The sequence below is a fragment of the Candida oxycetoniae genome (genome assembly GCF_023343755.2).
Source record: "Candida oxycetoniae strain CBS 10844 chromosome Unknown scaffold9, whole genome shotgun sequence".
Lineage (NCBI taxonomy): Eukaryota > Fungi > Ascomycota > Pichiomycetes > Serinales > Debaryomycetaceae > Lodderomyces > Lodderomyces oxycetoniae.
In genome coordinates this window covers 157,580-177,969 of record NW_026055363.1, presented here as the reverse complement: position 1 = coordinate 177,969, position 20,390 = coordinate 157,580, and the positions used below count along the sequence as shown (strand labels likewise).

The 20,390-nt window shown below is 37.1% G+C and overlaps 7 protein-coding genes across 7 annotated transcripts; 4 read left to right on the top strand and 3 right to left on the bottom strand. All coding sequences in view use genetic code 12, as the record gives it.

Moving 5' to 3' along the window:
• Positions 1-368: 368 nt before the first annotated feature.
• MSS116 (ATP-dependent RNA helicase) lies at positions 369-2,450 on the top strand (the record flags this gene model as incomplete). The annotated part of the gene is made up of 1 exon (XM_049325451.1): positions 369-2,450. The coding sequence occupies one exon, from the start codon at positions 369-371 to the stop codon at positions 2,448-2,450; it is 2,082 nt and encodes a 693-aa protein (XP_049182547.1).
• Positions 2,451-2,786: 336 nt separating this feature from the next.
• Positions 2,787-4,574, bottom strand: KGF56_000406 (uncharacterized protein; the record flags this gene model as incomplete). Its single annotated transcript, XM_049325440.1, has 1 exon — positions 2,787-4,574. The coding sequence occupies one exon, from the start codon at positions 4,572-4,574 to the stop codon at positions 2,787-2,789; it is 1,788 nt and encodes a 595-aa protein (XP_049182546.1).
• Positions 4,575-5,111: 537 nt separating this feature from the next.
• On the bottom strand, positions 5,112-6,185 carry KGF56_000405 (uncharacterized protein; the record flags this gene model as incomplete). Its single annotated transcript, XM_049325429.1, has 1 exon — positions 5,112-6,185. The coding sequence occupies one exon, from the start codon at positions 6,183-6,185 to the stop codon at positions 5,112-5,114; it is 1,074 nt and encodes a 357-aa protein (XP_049182545.1).
• A 777-nt stretch (positions 6,186-6,962) lies between these two features.
• On the bottom strand, positions 6,963-7,901 carry KGF56_000404 (uncharacterized protein; the record flags this gene model as incomplete). The annotated part of the gene is made up of 1 exon (XM_049325418.1): positions 6,963-7,901. The coding sequence occupies one exon, from the start codon at positions 7,899-7,901 to the stop codon at positions 6,963-6,965; it is 939 nt and encodes a 312-aa protein (XP_049182544.1).
• A 494-nt stretch (positions 7,902-8,395) lies between these two features.
• Positions 8,396-11,029, top strand: TERT (Tertp; the record flags this gene model as incomplete). The annotated part of the gene is made up of 1 exon (XM_049325407.1): positions 8,396-11,029. The coding sequence occupies one exon, from the start codon at positions 8,396-8,398 to the stop codon at positions 11,027-11,029; it is 2,634 nt and encodes an 877-aa protein (XP_049182543.1).
• Positions 11,030-12,626: 1,597 nt separating this feature from the next.
• On the top strand, positions 12,627-14,315 carry KGF56_000402 (uncharacterized protein; the record flags this gene model as incomplete). Its single annotated transcript, XM_049325397.1, has 1 exon — positions 12,627-14,315. One exon carries the CDS (start codon positions 12,627-12,629, stop codon positions 14,313-14,315), a length of 1,689 nt encoding a protein of 562 aa, XP_049182542.1.
• Positions 14,316-16,787: 2,472 nt separating this feature from the next.
• On the top strand, positions 16,788-19,553 carry KGF56_000401 (uncharacterized protein; the record flags this gene model as incomplete). Its single annotated transcript, XM_049325386.1, has 1 exon — positions 16,788-19,553. The coding sequence occupies one exon, from the start codon at positions 16,788-16,790 to the stop codon at positions 19,551-19,553; it is 2,766 nt and encodes a 921-aa protein (XP_049182541.1).
• Between the last annotated feature and the right edge of the window lie 837 nt (positions 19,554-20,390).

Below are 20,390 nucleotides of genomic sequence, written 5' to 3'. Positions count from 1 at the left end.
TTGTCCAAGAGAGCCTCTTCTTCTTATAAACCTCTTCTTCCTAGAAACCTCTTCTTCTTATAAACCTCTTCTTCCTAGAAACCTCTTCTTCCTAGAAACTTGTCCAATCTTCAATGGGTTATAAACTAAACTTGCTTTATTTCATTCTTGTTTTTGGAATTGCCAAATCGAGAAAAGTAATGGAGTGTCGTGAAAATTTATTTTTTCCGACACTGAAAAATTATGCGACACCATTACATCTCATCGCGAAAAATGTTTAAAGGATTGAATGATTACTATATATATACATGTCTTTATTTATTTGCAAGAAGAATAAGTTTGCTGGCTTTTAGAGGTTAGGTAAAGAGGAGTTTATCGGTAATTATTCAATGTTAATAATTGCAGGCCTAGGTAGGCAAATACCGGTAAAACGTCTTTTTGTTGCAGCTACTTTAAGAGCGAATAAACCGATTTTTCATCGTTTTATTCATCAAACTTGGAGAAGAAATGATAATTTAAAAAATGATGGGTTGGATCTGCTGAAAACTGTAACTCACTCGGGTGACGCTTTTAGAGCTAACTTTGAAGGTGACGCCAAAGCTGATCAAACTAACGTCAAAGCCGACCAAGCTGACCAAGCTAACGCCGAATTTAGCTCTTCACCTGAAAAGTCTACAATTTTTGTCCCCAATAAATTTTCAGATTTCAGAAAAAAAGGACTTATTGACGATATTCTTCTTGATGCTATAGAGAAAGCTGGCTTCAAGGACTTGACACCGATTCAACAAAAGGCTATTATTCCGCTTCTTAATACAAAAGACGGTATAGTTTGTAGAGCTAAAACCGGTACGGGAAAGACATTGGCATTTTTAATACCAACGGTACAAAGTGCTATTGAAAAGATGAAAAACAGAAAGAAACTGAAGAAGCGTGAAAAAGTTGATACAATAATAATTGCCCCAACTAGAGATTTGGCGTTACAGATCCGCGACGAATATATAAAAGTATGTGAAAATGTTATAAGACCATTAAGACCCACTATTTCGTTAGTTATCGGTGGTCAAAGAAACACTTTTGTGCCATCAAATCCAAGTGAGATTGTTATTGCAACTCCCGGTAGGTTGGAGGCTGATTTGAAACACCATTCGTTTAAATATGCATTCAGTAATGTTTCTTACAGAATTTATGATGAAGCCGATAGATTATTGGACATTGGGTTTGAACCACAGTTGCACAGTATTGACCTGACTTTGAAACGATTGAGAGACAAAAACGAGCCGCCAATAAAATCTTTGTTATTCAGTGCAACTATTGACAAGGGGGTTAAGAAATTTGCTGAAAAACATATCAATCCAAATTACGAGTTTGTCAACACTGTACCTAAGGACGATCCTGAAGTTCACGAAAATGTCCATCAAGTTTTGGTCAAATGTACAGGTGCCGTTGACAAATTTAAGACTCAATTTAATTACATTGCTGACTTAATCAAGAGCAAAGAAAATGCTAAAATCATTTTGTTTTTACCTACTCAAACTTCTGTTGAATTTTTCTATGATTACATGAGAAGAGCTTTACACAGCAGCTCAGTTTTTAAGGATTATTCTTCAGAGTTTAGGATTTTCCATTTGCATGGTAAGAGATCTGTAGCTCAGCGTTCAGCTGCTTTGCGAGGCTTTAAGGCAGTCAAGAATTGTATGTTGATCACTACGGATGTTGCAGCAAGGGGTATTGATGTTAAGGGAGTTACCCACGTTGTGCAATTGTATCCTTCGAGTGATGTTGCTGATTATGTCCATAAAGTCGGTAGAACTGGAAGAGCAGGTGCAAAGGGTAAGGCCGTTTTGTTCCTCACCAAATTTGAGAGTGCATACGTGCGTATACTTGAAAAGCAAAGAGGTGTTCGATTTGACGAAACTTTTGATAGCTCTGAAATTGAAGGAACAGATGAATTCTTTAAAGAGATTACAGTAGATGAAAAAGTTACAAATGATTTTTTCTTTACATTTATGACTTTCCTCAAGCAAATGGATAGTGTATACGGCTTGAACATTAATGGTCTTGTGGCTGAAAATGGGATATTGTATCGTACTTTAGTTCACGACGAAACAGCCAAGTTAGAATCTGGTTCACTTGTAATGCTAAGAAAAAGATTAAGACGTGGTATTATTGACGAATATTTTGAAAGAGATTATTCTAATAGAAGGTATTCGCGTGACCAATATAATAGATATGAAGAAGGAGAAGATTCCACAAGTCCCTTTAGAGGAAGAAGTGGCTTTGGAAATAGAGGAAGAGACGACAGCTATCGCCGCCATGACAGCTATCGCCACCATGACAGCTACTCCCAACATGGAAGAGGTAACAGAGAACAAAAGAGAAATTCTTTTTCTGGTCATAGAGGGTCTTCCAAGCGGGATAATGATCACTACAAAGGAAGAAGAAGCGACTCTTTTAATGACAATTGGGATTAAACAAATTCAGGATCTGAAAATAATGTACACATTAAAAAAAAACATGATGGCACATTGAGAGAGAGAAATTAGATGAGAGTGTATTCAAGGGAAGGGGATTTTATCCTTTCGCTAAACTCATTCATCAAATCTGCCTCTCAAAAATCTTGTAAATATATATAATAAAGAAAAATAACAGAAGTAATAATATAATACTGATGAAAAAAAGCAACATATCACATTGTTGATAAAAGATGGAGACTGCTGTAGTTTGTTTGTTTATTTGTTTGTTTTTTCTTTCTTTCTTTCTTTCTTTCTTTCTTTCTTCTTTCTATCTATCTATCTATAAATTTATGCTTATTTTTCCGTCAGGTGTGTTTTCAGGTTATTTAATGGTTCCGTTTCTTGTCGTTGATTCGAAATGATTACTCGTTCAGACAATTGGAGAGTGAGTTTTTCTTCTTTTTCTCCTCTTCCTTCTCCTCCTACTCCTCCTACTTCCATATTTTGATCTTGAACTTCAATGTTGATATCCTTTGTGAGTACCAAATAAGCAAGTAGACAAACAATAAGCAAACTATTAAAAATAGTGACTCGTTTTTGAAAAGCCATCTCGTTGTGTGAATTTCTCATTTGTTTAATCGAGTCAGTCAAGTACTGTTTATAGTTTTTTTCCTGCAACTTAAACAAGTTCCCATATTGTTCATGTAATTGATTATAAGAATCCTTGAACAATGCAAGTTGGTGCAATAATGTGGAATTGACTGAATTCATCAAGCTATTGAAATGTATAGTTTGTCGTTTTTCCAAGTTTGAAAAAGCCATGCTAAGTAATTTCAGCTGCTCTTCAATGTAAAGTAATGACAACGTGGCATTTGACTCAAGAAGTTGTAGCCGTTTCATGAAATTCTTATATATGGACTCCTGAGTAGTTATAGTGGCTGCAAGCTTGGTTGCTGTGCTCGAAACAATCTCTTCTTGAGGTAAACATAATTTCTCTGATGTATGATTTATATCCTCGAGAAATTCATTTAGTCGAAGATGGGGCAAAATTACGGGACACTCATTCATGGAGTCATTCAAGAGCAAAGATTCATCATCAATTATTGTTTGACGTTTTTCGGAAACTTCATTTTGTAACGCTTCATTTGCCACGTTATCTTGTTCTTGCTTTAACTTCTCCTCATCCTCCTTCAACTCCTCAATCATTGTCTTTCCATGAACTCTCAAAAGCGATAGAGGACAATAAAACTCATTCCCATAATGACTCAAGATCTCCAATTTCAAGAATCTTGCCCAAATTAAAGGATTCTCAATTTTGAAAAACTGAAGATCACGAATGTTTTGTGCTTTAAACTGACCCAATTCTTTCCAATTCGAAGATGGAAATCTATCACTCACACTGAACCTTATATCCTCAAACATGGAGGAGAAAAATTCGAAATTGCCAAGGACAACTTGCCCTACTAGAATATCCTGACACAATTCAACAATAACATACTTATTCGGAATCGAGCATCGGTTCAACAAGTATGTATCCTTATTTTCCCGTAGTATGGCAGATGCTCCCTTGGCTTGCGCATTTGTTTCCACTACTGTTGCACCACAATCAACAGAGGCAAAATTAAACTTGTCCTTATATATTTTCCCATTTGCCGATGAAGTTGTTGTTGTTGTTGTAGTAGTAGTATTATTATTAATGGTTTTGTTGTCAATGGTGGCATTTTTGGAAAGCATAGAGACCGCAGAGTTGGCCATTTCAGTACGGTTCTTGGATATATTCATAGACACATCAACCAACTCCTTTTTCTGCTTCTTCCATTCTTCAAAGGACATGAAATGACAATTGTCTATCACCGAATCATTAGATGAAACGGTATCGTTTTCCTGTGGCGTTGACCTATCCATTGTCGTCACCGTCGTCGGCGAGTACCGGGGCAAGTGTCCACCACTGATGGTGGACACTTGCGCCAATGGTTCTGGCTCAAAAACAAGAATTGGGTATTTTATGGGACTAATATCTTGCACCAAAAGGGTTTCATTTGATGGCGATGAGATGTTTGTTAGTGTATACTCAGCTTGCGATAAGCGACTAAAAAATAATATCGCATCTAAAGTCACTTTCCTAAACCATTGCTTCAACATGAACCTCTTGCTGATCTGCTAATATCTCCCCTGAATGGTGCAAAGTGTATATATATCCTTATACATATAACAGTTATATATATCGAAACAATTCCCCGTCAAAAAAATACAAAAATGAAATTAATGAAGACGCCACAATTAATGCGGCGCACATCACAAAGCTCATTGCAAGTAATTGTTGATGAGCTGGCTAGGTATTTGCAGAACTTGCACCACCAAGTGATATCCCATTGCCAGAGAAGGAAATTAGAGTAGTAGTGACGTACTTTAATTGATAAGTACAAGTATAAAAGCCTTTTGTGCTAAATCAAGGGTACAAAGTGTTGGCCCACTATCGACCAGAGCGAGATAGTGTCGATGTTTGCTAGTTACCCCACTATCAAGCAGACCGAGATGGTGTCGATGTTTGCTAGATTAACCTCCATTCCTCAACTTCATTCTTTCTCAATCTTCCCATAAGCCTTTTGTGCTAAATCAAGGGTACAAAGTGTTGCCCCACTATCTCGCTCTGCTCGATAGTGTCGATGTTTGCTAGTTTCACCTCCATTCCTCAACTTCATTCTTTCTCGGTCTTCCCACATGTCTCTTTTTTGTTGGGTTTTCATCATAGTCACGTCTCATGCTTTCTCTTTTCAATCTTCTCAAGTTTCTTATCCTTTCGTTTTCTCTTCTTTCGATTTCACTAGAGCTCAAGATTTCAACTGAGGGCTCCCAGCGGTCATTCCCATTAGATATGCTGTTCTCAGTAAATATTCTCAACCCCTTCTCAAACATTATTCCCTTAACAAGATGTAGATTATGAATCTCGTTGTTGAATGACCCATCGATGATTTCCTTTTTGACACGTATGATTATCTCATGTAGTGAGTGGGAGATTGCAAGTATAAACTCTAAAGATAATCCCAAATCAGCCACTACTATTTCGGCGAATTGCTCGGGGGTTACTTCATTTTGGTTCAAATCCCATTCTATACGGTCTTGATACAATTGTTTGTTCAAATTGACTGATAAGTCGATAATCACGTTACATGGATTCTTGTTCTGCATAGTCAAGTTTGACGCATAAGAGTACTCCTCCAATTGTTGGGTTATACTATCTGAAATCTGGGAAACCATAGAGTGAGGTAATTCGAGATCATTGCATAAAATTTCGGCAAATTTCAGTGGTGTCACTAGGGACTCGTTCAAGTTCCACATGAATATATCGTTCAACTTATGGTTACTAGTTGCACTTTCCAAATTCAATTTAATAGGAATAAGCACTTCGGGTTTATTCGTTTGACTGGTAAACAAAGTTTCAACTTCAAGCAGTTTTATCCTTGGTGTGTTTCTCGCAGGACCAAACTTCTGGATATCAACTTGAGTTTTTGCCTCTATAAAATTCCGGCTACTCCTATCATTACCATTGCTTGACAAATCATTGGGAGTGGAATCAAATTCAAAATCGTCACCAAAATCCTCAGCATAATTGATTTGTTGTGCATGCCGTTTGGCTTGTCTCCCTGTAGGAACAATATTTACGAGTAAGGAATTGGTTTCGGTAGCTAGCCTCTTGGATATACTTGAAGCTAAAGCCTGTACTTGCAAAGATCCTTGTTCATAGCTTGTCATCTTCTTATCTTTGGTTTGTATGAGATATAGTATTGTTCATTTTGAAAGTCTTTGAATTTTTCTTTACTTTTGTTGATGCCATTTGGTAGCGTTGAGGAGATACTACCTCAAGCAAGCATAGCGAGCTAGAGAGGAAGAGGAGCAATGGCTCTAGCTATCCTCTAGTGAGCATAGCGAGCTAGAGAGGAAGGGGAAGAATGGCTCTAGCTAAGCTCTAGCTATCCTTTAGTGAGCATTGCGAGGTAGAGAGGAAGGGGAGCAATGGCTCTAGCTAAGCTCTAGCTATCCTCTAGTGAGCATTGCGAGGTAGAGAGGAAGGGGAGCAATGGCTCTAGCTATCCTCTAACTCGCTATGCTCGCCAAAGGGGAAGGTTAAGAATGGCTTTAACGACTTTTTTTTCATCTGCTGAAACCTTACCCTTTCTTCTCGTCTGCTGATAGTGCTTACCCTCTAACTCGCTATGCTCGCTAAAGGGGAAGGGGAAAATGGCTCTAGCGATTCTATTCTCATTTGCTGATACTGATAGTTCTTAATGTATAGAGCTTACCAATGAGTTATGTAGCAAGTTGTAAAGATATTTTTAGAGAACTCACTACATACTAGTCTCTACTCTCTATTCACTCCTGTTCCACTAGCTCGCTCTGCGCGATAGTGTCGCTACTTCTACTGCTCTTCTCACTCCTACTCCACTAGCTCGCTCTGCGCGATAGTATCGCTACTTCTACTGCTCTTCTCACTCCTGCTCCACTAGCTCGCTAGTGTCGCGATAGTGTTGTTCAGTGTGCTCCACTTGACAAATACAGCAATCTATCTAGCTCTTCCCTTCCAAGCCATTTCCAAATTTGGAACCTCCAATTTAGCCCGTTTCGATCGCCCAAATGATAGCTAGACTCCATGCCACCACCAGTAGGATTAGATTGTAAATAAGTACATCGCACAATTCTTGAATGAACAAGAGCCATGCTACACATAACACAGGGTTCGTGAGTAGTATAAACTATCATATTAGTGCACAAGTATCCTCTCTCCAGTTTTTCAAGATTGTGTTTTTTCCGCTTTCTCAACTCATCTTGAGCTATATTATCGATAGCCTTCATCACACTATGCTGCGTAGGCCAATTATCTCCATCATTTGTAGCTATTGTTTGAATCTCAATACTGTTGTTCACTTGTTTCGCCATGATCGTTGCTGAACCTTTTTTTGATTGGGTATCGGCCAAGGCATCAAGAAGATGACTAATCATTTGCTTTTCTAAACTCATGTCAAACTTAACCGTGTTCAAAAACTGGTGGTTGGGGTTACCTTTCCAAGTAATTGGCCATATCTGCGACCATCGTATGCTTGTTTCCTTGGTGTTTGCCGCATACTGCGGAACTTGGACAACCTCGAGTGCCAAAATATCAACACCTACAAGCGACTCCAATATTGACTGTTTTTCTAGATTTGACGTATAAGGACATATAATTGACCTTATATTCTTGTCCACCTTCATCATCCTCTTCAAATGCTTCAAGGAAGATGTTTCTTCACCATCATACTTTGCTTTACAAATTGATAAGAATCGTTTCGTTTGTTGAGGTTCAATGGTACATGTCCACACAGGTATCAAATCGGGTACTTCTGGATCGGTATCATCTCTTTGTCGTATCTGCTTGAGCGTATTATAAACTATTCCCTTGTCCAAATCTACACAACTCTTGGTCTCGTCACTCATCTCTGCTCATCTCTTGTCATCTTATCTCATCTCATCTCATCTCATCTCATCTCATCTCATCTCATCGGAAAAAAGATTAACTGAAAAATTATTAGTAGTGAAAAATTCCATTGAGGGAAAGTTGATTCAATGTGTGGTTTTGAAAGTTTGACAACAACCTTTCTACCGCATTTTGGTGTTGAGGCTGAGGTTTATAATTGAGATAAAGTCTTATACCCCCCGTTGATAATAGCTACAAGGGGAAAACTTATTAATGTCAAGGCGGATTTTCAAAGTTCATGGTGGTGATTTTTATGACTTTTCTTCTTTAAACTTGTTCGATATGCGAGTCGCGTTTTCCCGCGTTTGATAACCACGCGTTTGTTAGCTCATTTAGAGAGGAAAAAAAGGGCACTCTAGTGGTACGATATCTTTCTAGTTAGCTAGCTTGCTTGCTGCTGCTGCTGCTGCTGCTGCTGCTGCTGCTTAATAAGAGATTTTACTCATTTACCATCATGCAAGGGGCACGCAAGTTAGGTGACTTTGTTGACAAGTTTGTTTCCTTTGAAAATGAACTACCCAGCTTCAAACATTTTCTAACAACAGTGCTCATTTATCCACTTGAGCCACAACAACGACATAAAGTATCGCCTAAGCTCAAATATCGTACAAACTATAAAAAATATCTCCGGTTGATAACCATTAGTTTGCTTCGAGAAAAGTCAAAGAATACGTTACTTTGTGGGATTCCAGAGAAGAAAAAGGCAGTAATATATAATAAACGATGTCAACATTTATTGAAATCGTCATTTTTCAGCATGAATGAGCTTTATTCGTATAATTGGTCAAGGGTCTTTCACTTGATTGGATCAATGAGGTTGTCTGAGTTGATTATTAATTGGAAAGGCTTTGTCAATAAGGATAGCAGCGGCGCAAGTGATAGTTACATACAAGTATTTGGTGATGGGTTGACATACTCGCAAAAGCCAATTGAACGTGACAATGAGTACATTCAAAAGTTTGATCTTTTGAACAAGGGCCAGAAAAATCCTTGGTACTGGAATTACAAGTTAATCAAGTCGAAAAGTGGTGACGAATTGATGAAGGATATATTTAATGATTTCAACACGCGTGCAAAAAGATTTCGACGTGTAAGAAAAGTATTGGATATCATTGTGAAGAATGATGTTAAGTTGAGATATGACTCGTTATATCAAAAGATGCTTTTGCAATCCAAGGTTCTTGATATTGACAATATACTGAGCAATGCTAGTAGCTTGGAAGAAGTTATTAAATTTATATTTGTGATATTGGGTAAATTATTTACATTGGAAACATGGGGTGGTGATGTCAATAAAAAGGTTCTACGAGGCAAAATAATTGAGTATCTTAAATTGGAACCACGTTCCAAGTACCATATTCATGACTTGTGCAAAGGATTACAATTATCAGGTTATAAATGGTTTGGTAAGGATATCATTTCATCAAAACAAGATTTTGAGATGAGGTCGAAAATGATGAAGCAATATATACTATGGATTTTTGAATCTCTAATCAAAAAAATACTTAAAGAATTTTGGTATGTCACTGAGTCTTTTGATGGTAAAATCATGTACTTTCCAAGATACATTTGGTGCAAGATATCGACATTATGGCTCGAGAGGTATGCGCAAACTCATTTTATTCAAACTACGCTAACCGGGAAGGAGCTTTACAATTATGGAAAGCTCAAGCTAATTCCCAAGAGGGCTACCTTTAGATTAGTTTGTGTACCTTCCAAAAGGGAAATTCAATATGAAGGACACAAGATTGGTGATGCAATTTTAAAGAAACAAGAAATTGAGTTCAATGTGTTCAGAGCCAATGAGTTGAGGCCTGTGAGGTTGATACTTTTGAAAAAATTTAATGAAAGAAGCAAGAAAGAAGTTTGCTACAGGACCACCGCCACGTCCAATCAACAGATTGCTGAAAGAATTTTGAGCTTTAGAACCGAGCTTTTAAACAAGTATGATGATACTATTCCCAAATTGTATATGATTAAATTCGATATGAAGGATTGTTACGATCGTATCGATCAAAAACAATTATTCAGTAAAGTGATTGATTTATTCAAGAATGATCCATATGGAACCAAATACTACTATCGTACATATATGAAGCTCGATTCACAATTGAGAATAAAACAAGTCAAGTATGCAGTAGATACGAATTTTGCCAATTTTGATCTAATATCAAGTACTTGCAATCGTACTGCATCGCCTGGGATGTTAGTTGATAAGGGCAAAACCATATATCTAACGAGAGGTACTATATTGCACCAATGCATACAACAGATATTTGGGGCCAAGGCAATTGTTCAGGATCCGGTAACCCATAAAATGCGATATTATCGACGTAAGAGGGGAGTTTTCCAAGGATTTAGTTTACTGAGTATATTTTGCGATATCATATACAGTGCATTGGTTGCTGAGAATTTCCGGTTTCTTTGGGACTCGAAATCGCCATTTTTGTTAACTAGATTAGTCGACGATTTTTTGTTCATCTCACCAGATAAGGAGTTGTATGACAAAGTTTTTAAAATCATTCTGGGAGATAGTCTAACCAAATATGGAGCGTATGTAAACCATGCCAAGACGACTTTGGTCAATGATGAAACGACAGATGAGACTTTACAATTTGTAGGATTAGACATTGAAATTGCAACATTAAAGTTCAAAAAGGATTATTCGAATTTAGCTGCAAGTGGAGCGATTATAACTAGTCTGTTTCGCACATTTCAAGCATTATTAAAATATTTGAAATCTTCTTATTCAATGAGGTTGCATCGGTATATCTTGATCAAAGCAAACGAGTTATTTGAGTCTGTGAAACTTAATGTGAATAACTTGTTGGAGTATATTCTTGATGTGTTTAAAAAAGCATATAGACGAGTGGTCAAACTGGATGAGTTTAGGAATGAATTGTTCATTGAGTTTCTAAAGAGTTTGTTTGCTGATACATTGACGAAATTTGTTAAACACAATTCTCATGAGTATGCTGATGAATTGGTTGAAAGTATGAGATATTGTTTAGTGTATTGTTTGAAGAATGAGCCTGAGTTCCGAGCTGTTGTGAATTGGTTATACGCATGGGAAACATCAACTGTTTAGCTCAATGCCAATGCACAATAGATAGGAGGTTTTGGTTCGGTTCTATTTTTTCGCAGCCACAACCGAGAAAAAAAAGAAAAAAAAAAAAGATTAATGCAACCATGTATCACGTGATAAACGATTGGTAGCACATGACCTATCTATAAATAGAAAAGCAAATAAAATTTAAAGCAAAAGAAGAAAAAGAAACGTGACAAGAAAAAAATATTTTTGCCACCCCCTCCTTCCCCCCCCCTTTGACCGCACACCGCCCTTTGACGCACCGCCCGCTATGCTCTAAAGGTCGAACGGAAGCCCCACACTAAAAGATATGAAAGTCAAAAAAAAAAAAAATGATGACTAGTACGAGTTTATTGCAATTAGAATCGAAGGAAGTAGAGGACTAGCTAAAACTAAAGAATGATGTCTCTTGGTGGCTTAACTCTATTGGTTTTGCTACTAACTCTATTGGTCTTGCTATTTACTCTCTTTGATGGGCAGCTCAAGCTACAAAGTGTCGTTATCAATCTCTTTGGACTTGTTATTATGGTCTATTGTTCTCTTTTCTAAATAGCTACACCCCCCCCCTTTTTTTTTCAAGCCAGAAGCGCGTCCAGACTCAGCCGCTTACTTTTGGCCCCATTGGTTTTCTTTTTGTTCCATTGCTTCTTCTTTGTTCCACACTCTCTCTCCAATTTTAGTTTTTTCCTTCTCCTTAAGGGAAAGCCATAGCCACATACTCAAAAAGATCTAGACTCTTATTACACACTACTTCTTACTCGATTGGTATCATACTCCTCATACTCCTTATACTCCTTATACTCATATTATACACCTGATACTCATATCATACTCATATCATCTTCTACTTCTACGTGATATGACACATATCATCTTCTACTTCTACTTGATATGACTTGTATCATACTCCTCTCACTCGATATGACTCTTTTTAAAGTTAGTGCAACAATATATTCTTTTCTTGTGTTGACCAAATTTTTGCCGAGCTACGAGACGCCTATACAACATAAAAACTACCACATGAGACAAGTAGAAAAACGTCTATTTTTTGACAGATTCTCGCTATAATATTTTTGATTCGCCTTGTTTCTACCATGTTTGCCTGATACAAATACGCCTTATGTCGAATCCCCTTACTTGTTCGCCAACTACACTTATTGCCTATACACACCTATCGCTTAATACATCTATTTCCTAGACACCTATCGCTTAATACATCTATTACCTAATGCACCTTACTCTCCTTTTTACAACTCCCGCAATTGGTCCTCTCCAACACCTTCCCTTATAGAATTTGCTCCTACAGATGTGGCATTTCTCAATGGATTTCAGGCTCCGAAAATTACCCCATATATTTCCTGTATATAAATTATAATAGATGATTAAGGTTTCAAAGAGCTTTTAGTCTTTACATTTTTTTGCTTGGCTGCGAAAGAGAGACTCATCGCGGAGTAAAGGAGAAAGGCTAGAAGGTTAAAGATTTAATCAGATAAATAGGCTGAGGTTTGGGTATAATCTTTGAACAGTCTGAACAGTCTGAACAGTAAGCGGTAAGCGGTAAATAGTAAACAGACAAAAAAAATAGAGGGTTGTAGATATGGGTTCGTTGTCGTTACAAGGTCTTCCCTTGGAATTACTCCAAAATATATTCAATCACCAACTTGAGCAGATTCTGTCTGACCCAATAAACCATCAATCATCCCTCATTGCACTTGCTTCAACGTCGCGGCTTCTTAATAGCATCGTCAATATCAAGTTATACAGCGATATAACAATTTATGACGATGACAATTATAGCATTGTTGAAAAAGGTCAAAACCGCACTTTTATCCATATCAAGAAACTAGCCAAATTCGTTGAATATTTAACTATTGGCAATTTCCACAAAATCAACTCAATTCATATCCACTGCAAGTCAAATTTCAACAAGTTTGAATATATCGGTTTGTACAGTAAACTCCTGTATTTCTGGTCCAAGTATCACCATTGCATCGAATTTATTAATTTTGATATTGATAATATCCGCAAAAATCAAACACTTTTACAATATTTGTCTACAAATTGCTACCAAGTCGTTGAGGAAAACGACGAGGTTGAAGCTGCTTACCAACTTCAAGAGTCTTTTGGCTTTGAATTTGACAAGGTTGTTAACCGTGTGGTGAACTTGCTGAATTGGTCAATTTTGAATGTTGAGGAATTATCTACTTTACCTTTAACAAATCCAAATTTGAAAACATTGGACTTTTTTATTGAGGCGGGATTCGTAAACGAAACATTGCCAGGGAACTTGCTTCAACAACAACTTGTGTTGCTGAACCTACAACTGTTGAACCTAAATACAACATTGTCTACTCAGTATTTCCTCATGCTAAATTTGAAAATGCCAAATTTATCCAAATTATCAATCTCCTACTCGCATACTTTTAACAGGCCAGCTATCAACTTTGACGATTACCATATGATCAATTTTGACAAGCTCACTGATTTAGAATTGAAGTTCAATTGCTTGCATCTGGACTGTACCTGTATAAATGGGTTTTACCACGCATTATCAACACACTGCATCCCACCGCTGCTGCTGCTGCTGCTGCTGCTGTCTCAACACAATTATACTAAATTGAAAAATCTATCAATCATCAATTACAATTCCAAAAACCAAGTTAGCAACTTGCAGCAGTACACCTTTCTAATGTCGAACCAACTTGACTCCCTATTTCTCAAATTTCCCAACATCAGATACTTGTATTTAAATGTCAATGAGTTTATCAAGAATGATCAATGCAAGATTAATTGGTTGAAATTTACCAAACTGATTCAGCTTCTTGAGAATTTGCGTAGTTTGACCATTGCTGATTTTTTCAAATGGTGGATCCCAACTATTCAATCAACAAGAAATTCCTTGGTCAATACTTGCTCTTGCTTCAAGTGTCATTCAATAAAACAGACATTTCAACAAATGGCCAGCTATGACGAAAAAAACAACTATACTCACAATTTCACAAATTTTGTTCCAGAGGATATAGAATATGGCCCATCAATAGATTTGGTGAAGAAATGCAATAGCAAATTTTTGTCCTACTTGTTCACGAGATACCAGTCTCAATTTTACCAACTGATTATCTACTCAATGTCTACATTCTATTATAGGAAACAGTGCAGTGGTAATAATGACGTGTTTACTCAATTTCAAGAATTGTTGAGGCATAATCAATTGAATTTGTTTGCTAGTAAATTAAAGGGGAAGAATAATAAATTGATTGTTAATTTGGGAGGAGTCTTGGTTTGATCACTATCGAGCATGATCACTATCGAGCGAAGCGAGATAGTGGAGCAGCACTAACATTATCAACACTATCAACAATATCGAGCGAAGCGAGATAGTGGAGCAGCACTGTTTAGCAGCACTAACACTATCGAGCAGCTCTGCTTAACAGCACTGACTAGCAACACTATCGAGCAGCTCTACTTAGCAGCACTAACAACACTATCGAGCAGCTCTGCTTAACAGCACTGACTAGCAACACTATCTCGCTTCGCTCGACAGTGTTCTGCTCGATAGTGTTCTGCTCGATAGTGTTCTTGCAATATATACTACAAGAGAGAGTCTTTAGGAAAAAGAGTCTTTTATTTATAGAGTAAAGTAGTATTTACATTATTTTCTAATATACTAATATTTTATCAAAATTTTGCAAATATTCTCCTTGAGGAAAAAAGTACCATCGACACTATCGTTACTGACACTATCGAGCAGGGCGAGATAGTGGAGTAACACTTTGTGGCAACACTTTGTAGCAACACTATCGACTCACTCGCTCTGCTCGATAGTGGAGTACTCACTAGTGACACTATCTCGCTCTGCTCCCTAGTGAAGCACGCTGAGTGTTTGATTGCTTTTAACAAGATTCGTGATAATTAAAAACAACTTTACTCTTTGCGTTTGTTCAAATGTGTAGGCAGAGTACTTATACATTACTTTATTCTTTGCGTTTGTTCAAATTAGCAGTACTGACTAGTGACACTATCGACACTATCGAGCAGAACGAGATAATGGAACACATTGACCAATTTATCCCTTTTTTTTAATAGGCTACTCCACTGTTGAACAAAGCGAGATAGTGGAGCACACTGACTAGTGACATTATCTCCACTATCGAGCAAAGCGAGATAGTGTCGATAGTGTCGATAGGGTTGATAGGGTTGATAGTGTTGATAATGTCATTAGTCAGTGTGCTCCACTATCGAGCGAAGCGAGATAGTGTCGATAGTGTCGATAGGGTTGATAGTGTTGATAGTGTTGATAATGTCATTAGTCAGTGTGCTCCACTATCTCGCTTCGCTCGATAGTGGAGTTAGTGGAGATAGTGTCGATAGTGCCGAAAAAAGTGGGGCGGAGAAAGAGGAGTTGGTGAGGAGAAAGGAATAAAGTTTATGTTGCAAGTCTGCTATTTTCTTGCAAGTTTGCTATTTTCTTGCAAGTCTGCTATTTTCTTGCAAGTCTGCGTATTTTTTGTCTGCGTATTCTTGTAAAAGCATATTCTTCTTAAAGCAAATTTTTGTAAATCTGCGTATTCTTGCAACTCCGCTATTTTCTTGTAAATCTATCTACAAACATTGACTGCAAACCCATGTGTTTGACCTAATAGAGATGACGCTCTATAGAAAAGACATTTCCTCATATCGTAACCTTGCTGAATCGGGAAATTTTTTGCAACTTGATCAAAAGAAGCGAAAAAAGAAAATTTAGCTACCATGTCAAACACAAGGATAGGGAAAGAGTAGGCCAACCAAACTAATAGGAAACACCAAGTAACAAACAAAACAATAACCAACAATCATTAAATAAAGTTTTTTGTATACTCTTTAAAACCACCTTGATGAGATCTCTCGAGATGAGCCGGTAATATCTGGGTATCTCCAAATCTTAAAAATCCTTTTTATTATACATATACATCTGACTATAAGTTATTATTTGTTTCCCTATACCTTATGTGCCAATCATCTTGAAAAAATTTATCTCCTATACCTTTACCATCTTAAAATCAATGTTATCTCCCATTTGAAAAGTTGCCTAATAAAGTATCTAACAATTAATGACCAACTTCTTAATTAGGAAATAAATTCAAGGTACAGAATTTCTTTTTTCTGCTCGATTAATAATTTTTTCCTTCTAAAGTTAAATCTAATTACCGAGAATAGAAAAATCTATTAAACAAGATCAAGGTTATTGAGAAATTAAGCAATTTGAAGAGATGTAAGTAGGTTATGCTTTGGTAAGGAGGGTGTGCTTGTGCGGTCAAGTTTCCTTACTTTACTATATTAATAACAAATATATATATCCCAAGAAAGAATGCTTCAACATCAATAATAGTAGACTGGTTTTTCTTGATTTTTATTTTTCTTCTTCTTTCTTTTTGAAGGAAACACTATTGAGCCAAAGCTTACAAAGTGTTGCAGTTTACCAATATTCTTGTGCTATATTAAAAAAGTTTCCTAGCGCTAAACAAGTTGGTTCTTTGCTGTTTGTCAATTTTTGTGAAAAAGGTGAAAGAGGTGAAAGAGATTCAGCTTAGCTTTCGTGAAAGAGGTGAAAGAGGTGAAAGAGATTCAGCTTAGCTTTCGTGAAAGAGGTGAAAGAGGTGAAAGAGATTCAGCTTAGCTTTCTTGAAAAAAGTCCATCTTTGCTTCCTTCAATTTTGTCAAGGACTTTTATCTTTGCTTCCTTCAATTTTGTCAAGGACTTTTAGCTTTGCTTTAAATCATGCTTGAATTGGACTTGAAAGCTATTGAGCTACATAACATCAAGACATCATGGTTGAAAGTTAACAAGGCACAATTTTTTGCCAAGTTGTACCCCAACTTGTTGGATCAAAATCGCTCACTATGTCTGATTTTTAATAATGACAATTTTATAGTACAACAGCATTCAAGCATCTTTGCCGATTGCTTTGAATTTGTTGTTAATCATATCGATGATTTGCCGCTCTTGGATGAGTTTTTGTTTCTGTTTGTTAATGAGAATCAAAGATTTGCCCTGATGGCTGTAAAGTACTTGGATCCAATGGGTAATGCTTTGGTTACTACTTTTAAACAGATTTTGAATACTCGTTGGACAAGCGTCTTGGAATTAGTGTGGATGAAGGTTTTTGGGTTTTTCGCTGATTCTATTTTGCAGTTTGAGCAAGAAATTCAAAGTGAAACTAATTCATTTGATGAAGCTGATATTCCTCCATTGAATATCCAGAGAAGTTTGTCTCAAAAGTCACCTGTTACTGCTCCAAGTTCACAAGAATCAACTCCTATTGTGGATTCAATGCCTCTTGCACAAACCCCACAAACTCCATTGACTCCATTGACTCCATTGACTCCAAAGATGGATTTCAATATTACACCAAGCTTATTATCAACTAAACCTATAAGCAAGTATAATTCAATAGAAATTGATTTGAAATCAAATGACAAGTATAAGGGCTTTAGAAGATCTCAAGATGTTGCGCTGTCACCAATCCAAGTTGAAATTCCAAAAAGCGACTCTTTTCAAAAGACTCATACAAAAATGTCTAGTAGTTTGAGAGACTTGTTATCTAAGCCAATTGACGTTGATGATGTCTATGATGATGTTTATGATAACAATTATGATGATAATGACTACTATGTATCAAAGAGATCTTCAAATTTCGATCCAAGAAAAAAGAGATTAACTTTGGAAGCTAATAATACTACTCCTACTCACATCTCAAAACCTAGTTTTGATACAGGTGATGATAGAGATGAATATTCCGATTCCAAATCACCTAAAAGAGATTCTTATCAAACTACATCCTTGCTCGCTAAGTTGCATAACAGCAAACAACAGCAACAGCAGCAACAGCAGCAACAACAACAATCTATGTTTGTTGATGATGAGGATGCCAAGTCTGAAAAATCGAGGCAAAGAAGGAGACACAAGATTGGTGAAATTCCGTCTCCTGAATCCTCTGAAGTTGATGAACAAGAAGAAGAGATTTTCTTCCAAGAGCAGCAGCAGCAGCAGCAGCAAAATCGTGTACCAGTTACATCTACTGTTTCTGATGCCTCTGAAAAACCAGCGTTATCTAGAAATGGTTTAACTGAAAGTACATTTGACTATCAATCATTTGGCTTGAAGGGTTTAGCGCCAATTGTTGAAGATGATGATCAATCTTCGAAATATGAATCCGATGATGATAACAAATTGACTGCAAAGAAATCAGGTTCAAGCGCTGGAGACTTTTCAAATTCCCGTGCTTCTTCATTGTCTTTGCACAATTCGGATTTTGGCTCGTCAACAACATCAAGTGTTGGTGCAGCAGGCCCAATGTATAAAGGTCTCCAGCAGCAGCAGCAGCAGCAGCAAAGGCAACACAAGAGAGGCACATCTGTTGAATCAAGCGATTTCCGTTTTATTAACCCCTCAACAATAAGCGTGGGTATGAACAGTCATCGTAGAGAACACTCGATGTACTCTCTTTCCAAGAGTTGTTCTGCTTCAGCTACATCGATCAGTTCATCAACTACAGCCTCATTGGGTTTCATTAGGTCTTCGTTTGTTTTGAAGAAAGAAATGGAACAACAACAAAAAGGGTATAATAGCCCTAGAAGTTTTATATCAGTGCCAAACTCTCCAAAAGTTTGTTCGAAAGCATCAATGAGTTCATTGAAGGCACCACCTAAACATCAAATGTATTCAGTCAAGGCTCGATCTACTACATCATTTAACTCTTTTAATAATAAGAGTTCCCAATGTTTTGTTGATGCTAGTGATCAAGCATACGATTTACAAGATCCAATTACACCACCAACAGGAAGATTATCAAAAACGACATCAACAACAAACATTTCTAAATTGAATTCAGCAAAGGTTTCGTCTGCTACATCTGCTAAAAGAGGATTCATGCTGAGAATATCATCAATGTTTTCCTCATCGCGGCCCTCTTCTACAACACCAACACCCTCTGCGTCTGCAGCTCCATCAAGACGACCATCGATTGGATCAATCTCCAAAGCAGCCATCCCTTATGAAGAGATTACCAGTCCAAAAAGCTATTTGAATATGCCATCTCCAACAGTATCCGCTGGAACTGCGCCATCTTCAACTGCAGGTGTATACCCCATTAATCAGAAACTTCAACCACCACCATCATCAATTACAACAAAACAATACACCTCATCATTATTCACATCACAATCAAAACCATCGATATCTTACTGTGCAACTAATTTGTCATCGCAAACATCAACAGTTGCAACTACCCAGAAATCAGTAAGCTCTTTGTTTTCAAGTAACGGTGCACCACAAGGAACAAATGGCCGTTATAAGTATGGTGGTTCAACCTACGATTTGTCCTCAGTTCATTCCGGTGATACTGTATCTACTGGATTTACTGCATTATTTAAAAAGAGGCACGATAATGATGCTAATATTAAATTTGTTCCGCCTCCTACTAAACATACTAGAAAAGGAAACAAGTACAATGTCAAAAAGGTTCCTTATAACATCTTTGCTTGAATAAAAGAAGAGGTTATGCTATAGAGATGAACACACGGGTTTGTTATTATTTTCTACGTCGTTGTCATTGTTGTTGTTGTTGTTGTTACTGATGGAATATAGGTGGTTTTTTTTTTATTATTATTATTTTTTATTCATTTCATTTTGATTCAATTTTTAAGTTGTGATAATTTTCCAAGAGACGATTATCAAGGAAAGAACTAAAAGCTGAGAAGTTGACAAGTTGACTATTTGTCTATTTGTCTATTTGCTAATTTGGCAAGCGTACCCACTTTACCTATTGTTTAGTTAATCAACAATAATTTATCTAATCTATTGTAGTTTTGTATTTGAGAGTTGACCCTATCGACACTAGGGAGCGAAGCGAGATCGACACTAGGGAGCGAAGCGAGATCGACACTAGGGAGCGAAGCGAGCTAGTGGAGCAGTATGTAGAAAGTAGAGATGTTCCAAAATGACTCTTACGATAGTGTTACTAGTGTTACTAGTGTCAATAATCAGTGCTGCTCCACTATCGAGCAGAGTGTCGCTCGATAGTGTCGCTACCAAGTGTTGCTATTGTGTTTCACTATCTCACTCTACTCGATAGCGTCGCTCGACAGTGACGATAGTGTCGCTACTGAGTGTTGCCAGTCTGCTCCACTATCTCGCTCTGCTCGATAGTATCGCTCGATAGCGTCGCTCGATAGTGACGATAGTGTCGCTACTGAGTGTTGCTAGTCTGCTCCACTATCTCACTCTGTTCGATAGTGTCGATGTATAAAAAGGTAAGACACTTTTTCCCTTGACAAGAGAAATATTATAAATATTCTAGCCCTTAAAATCATAGTTTGATAC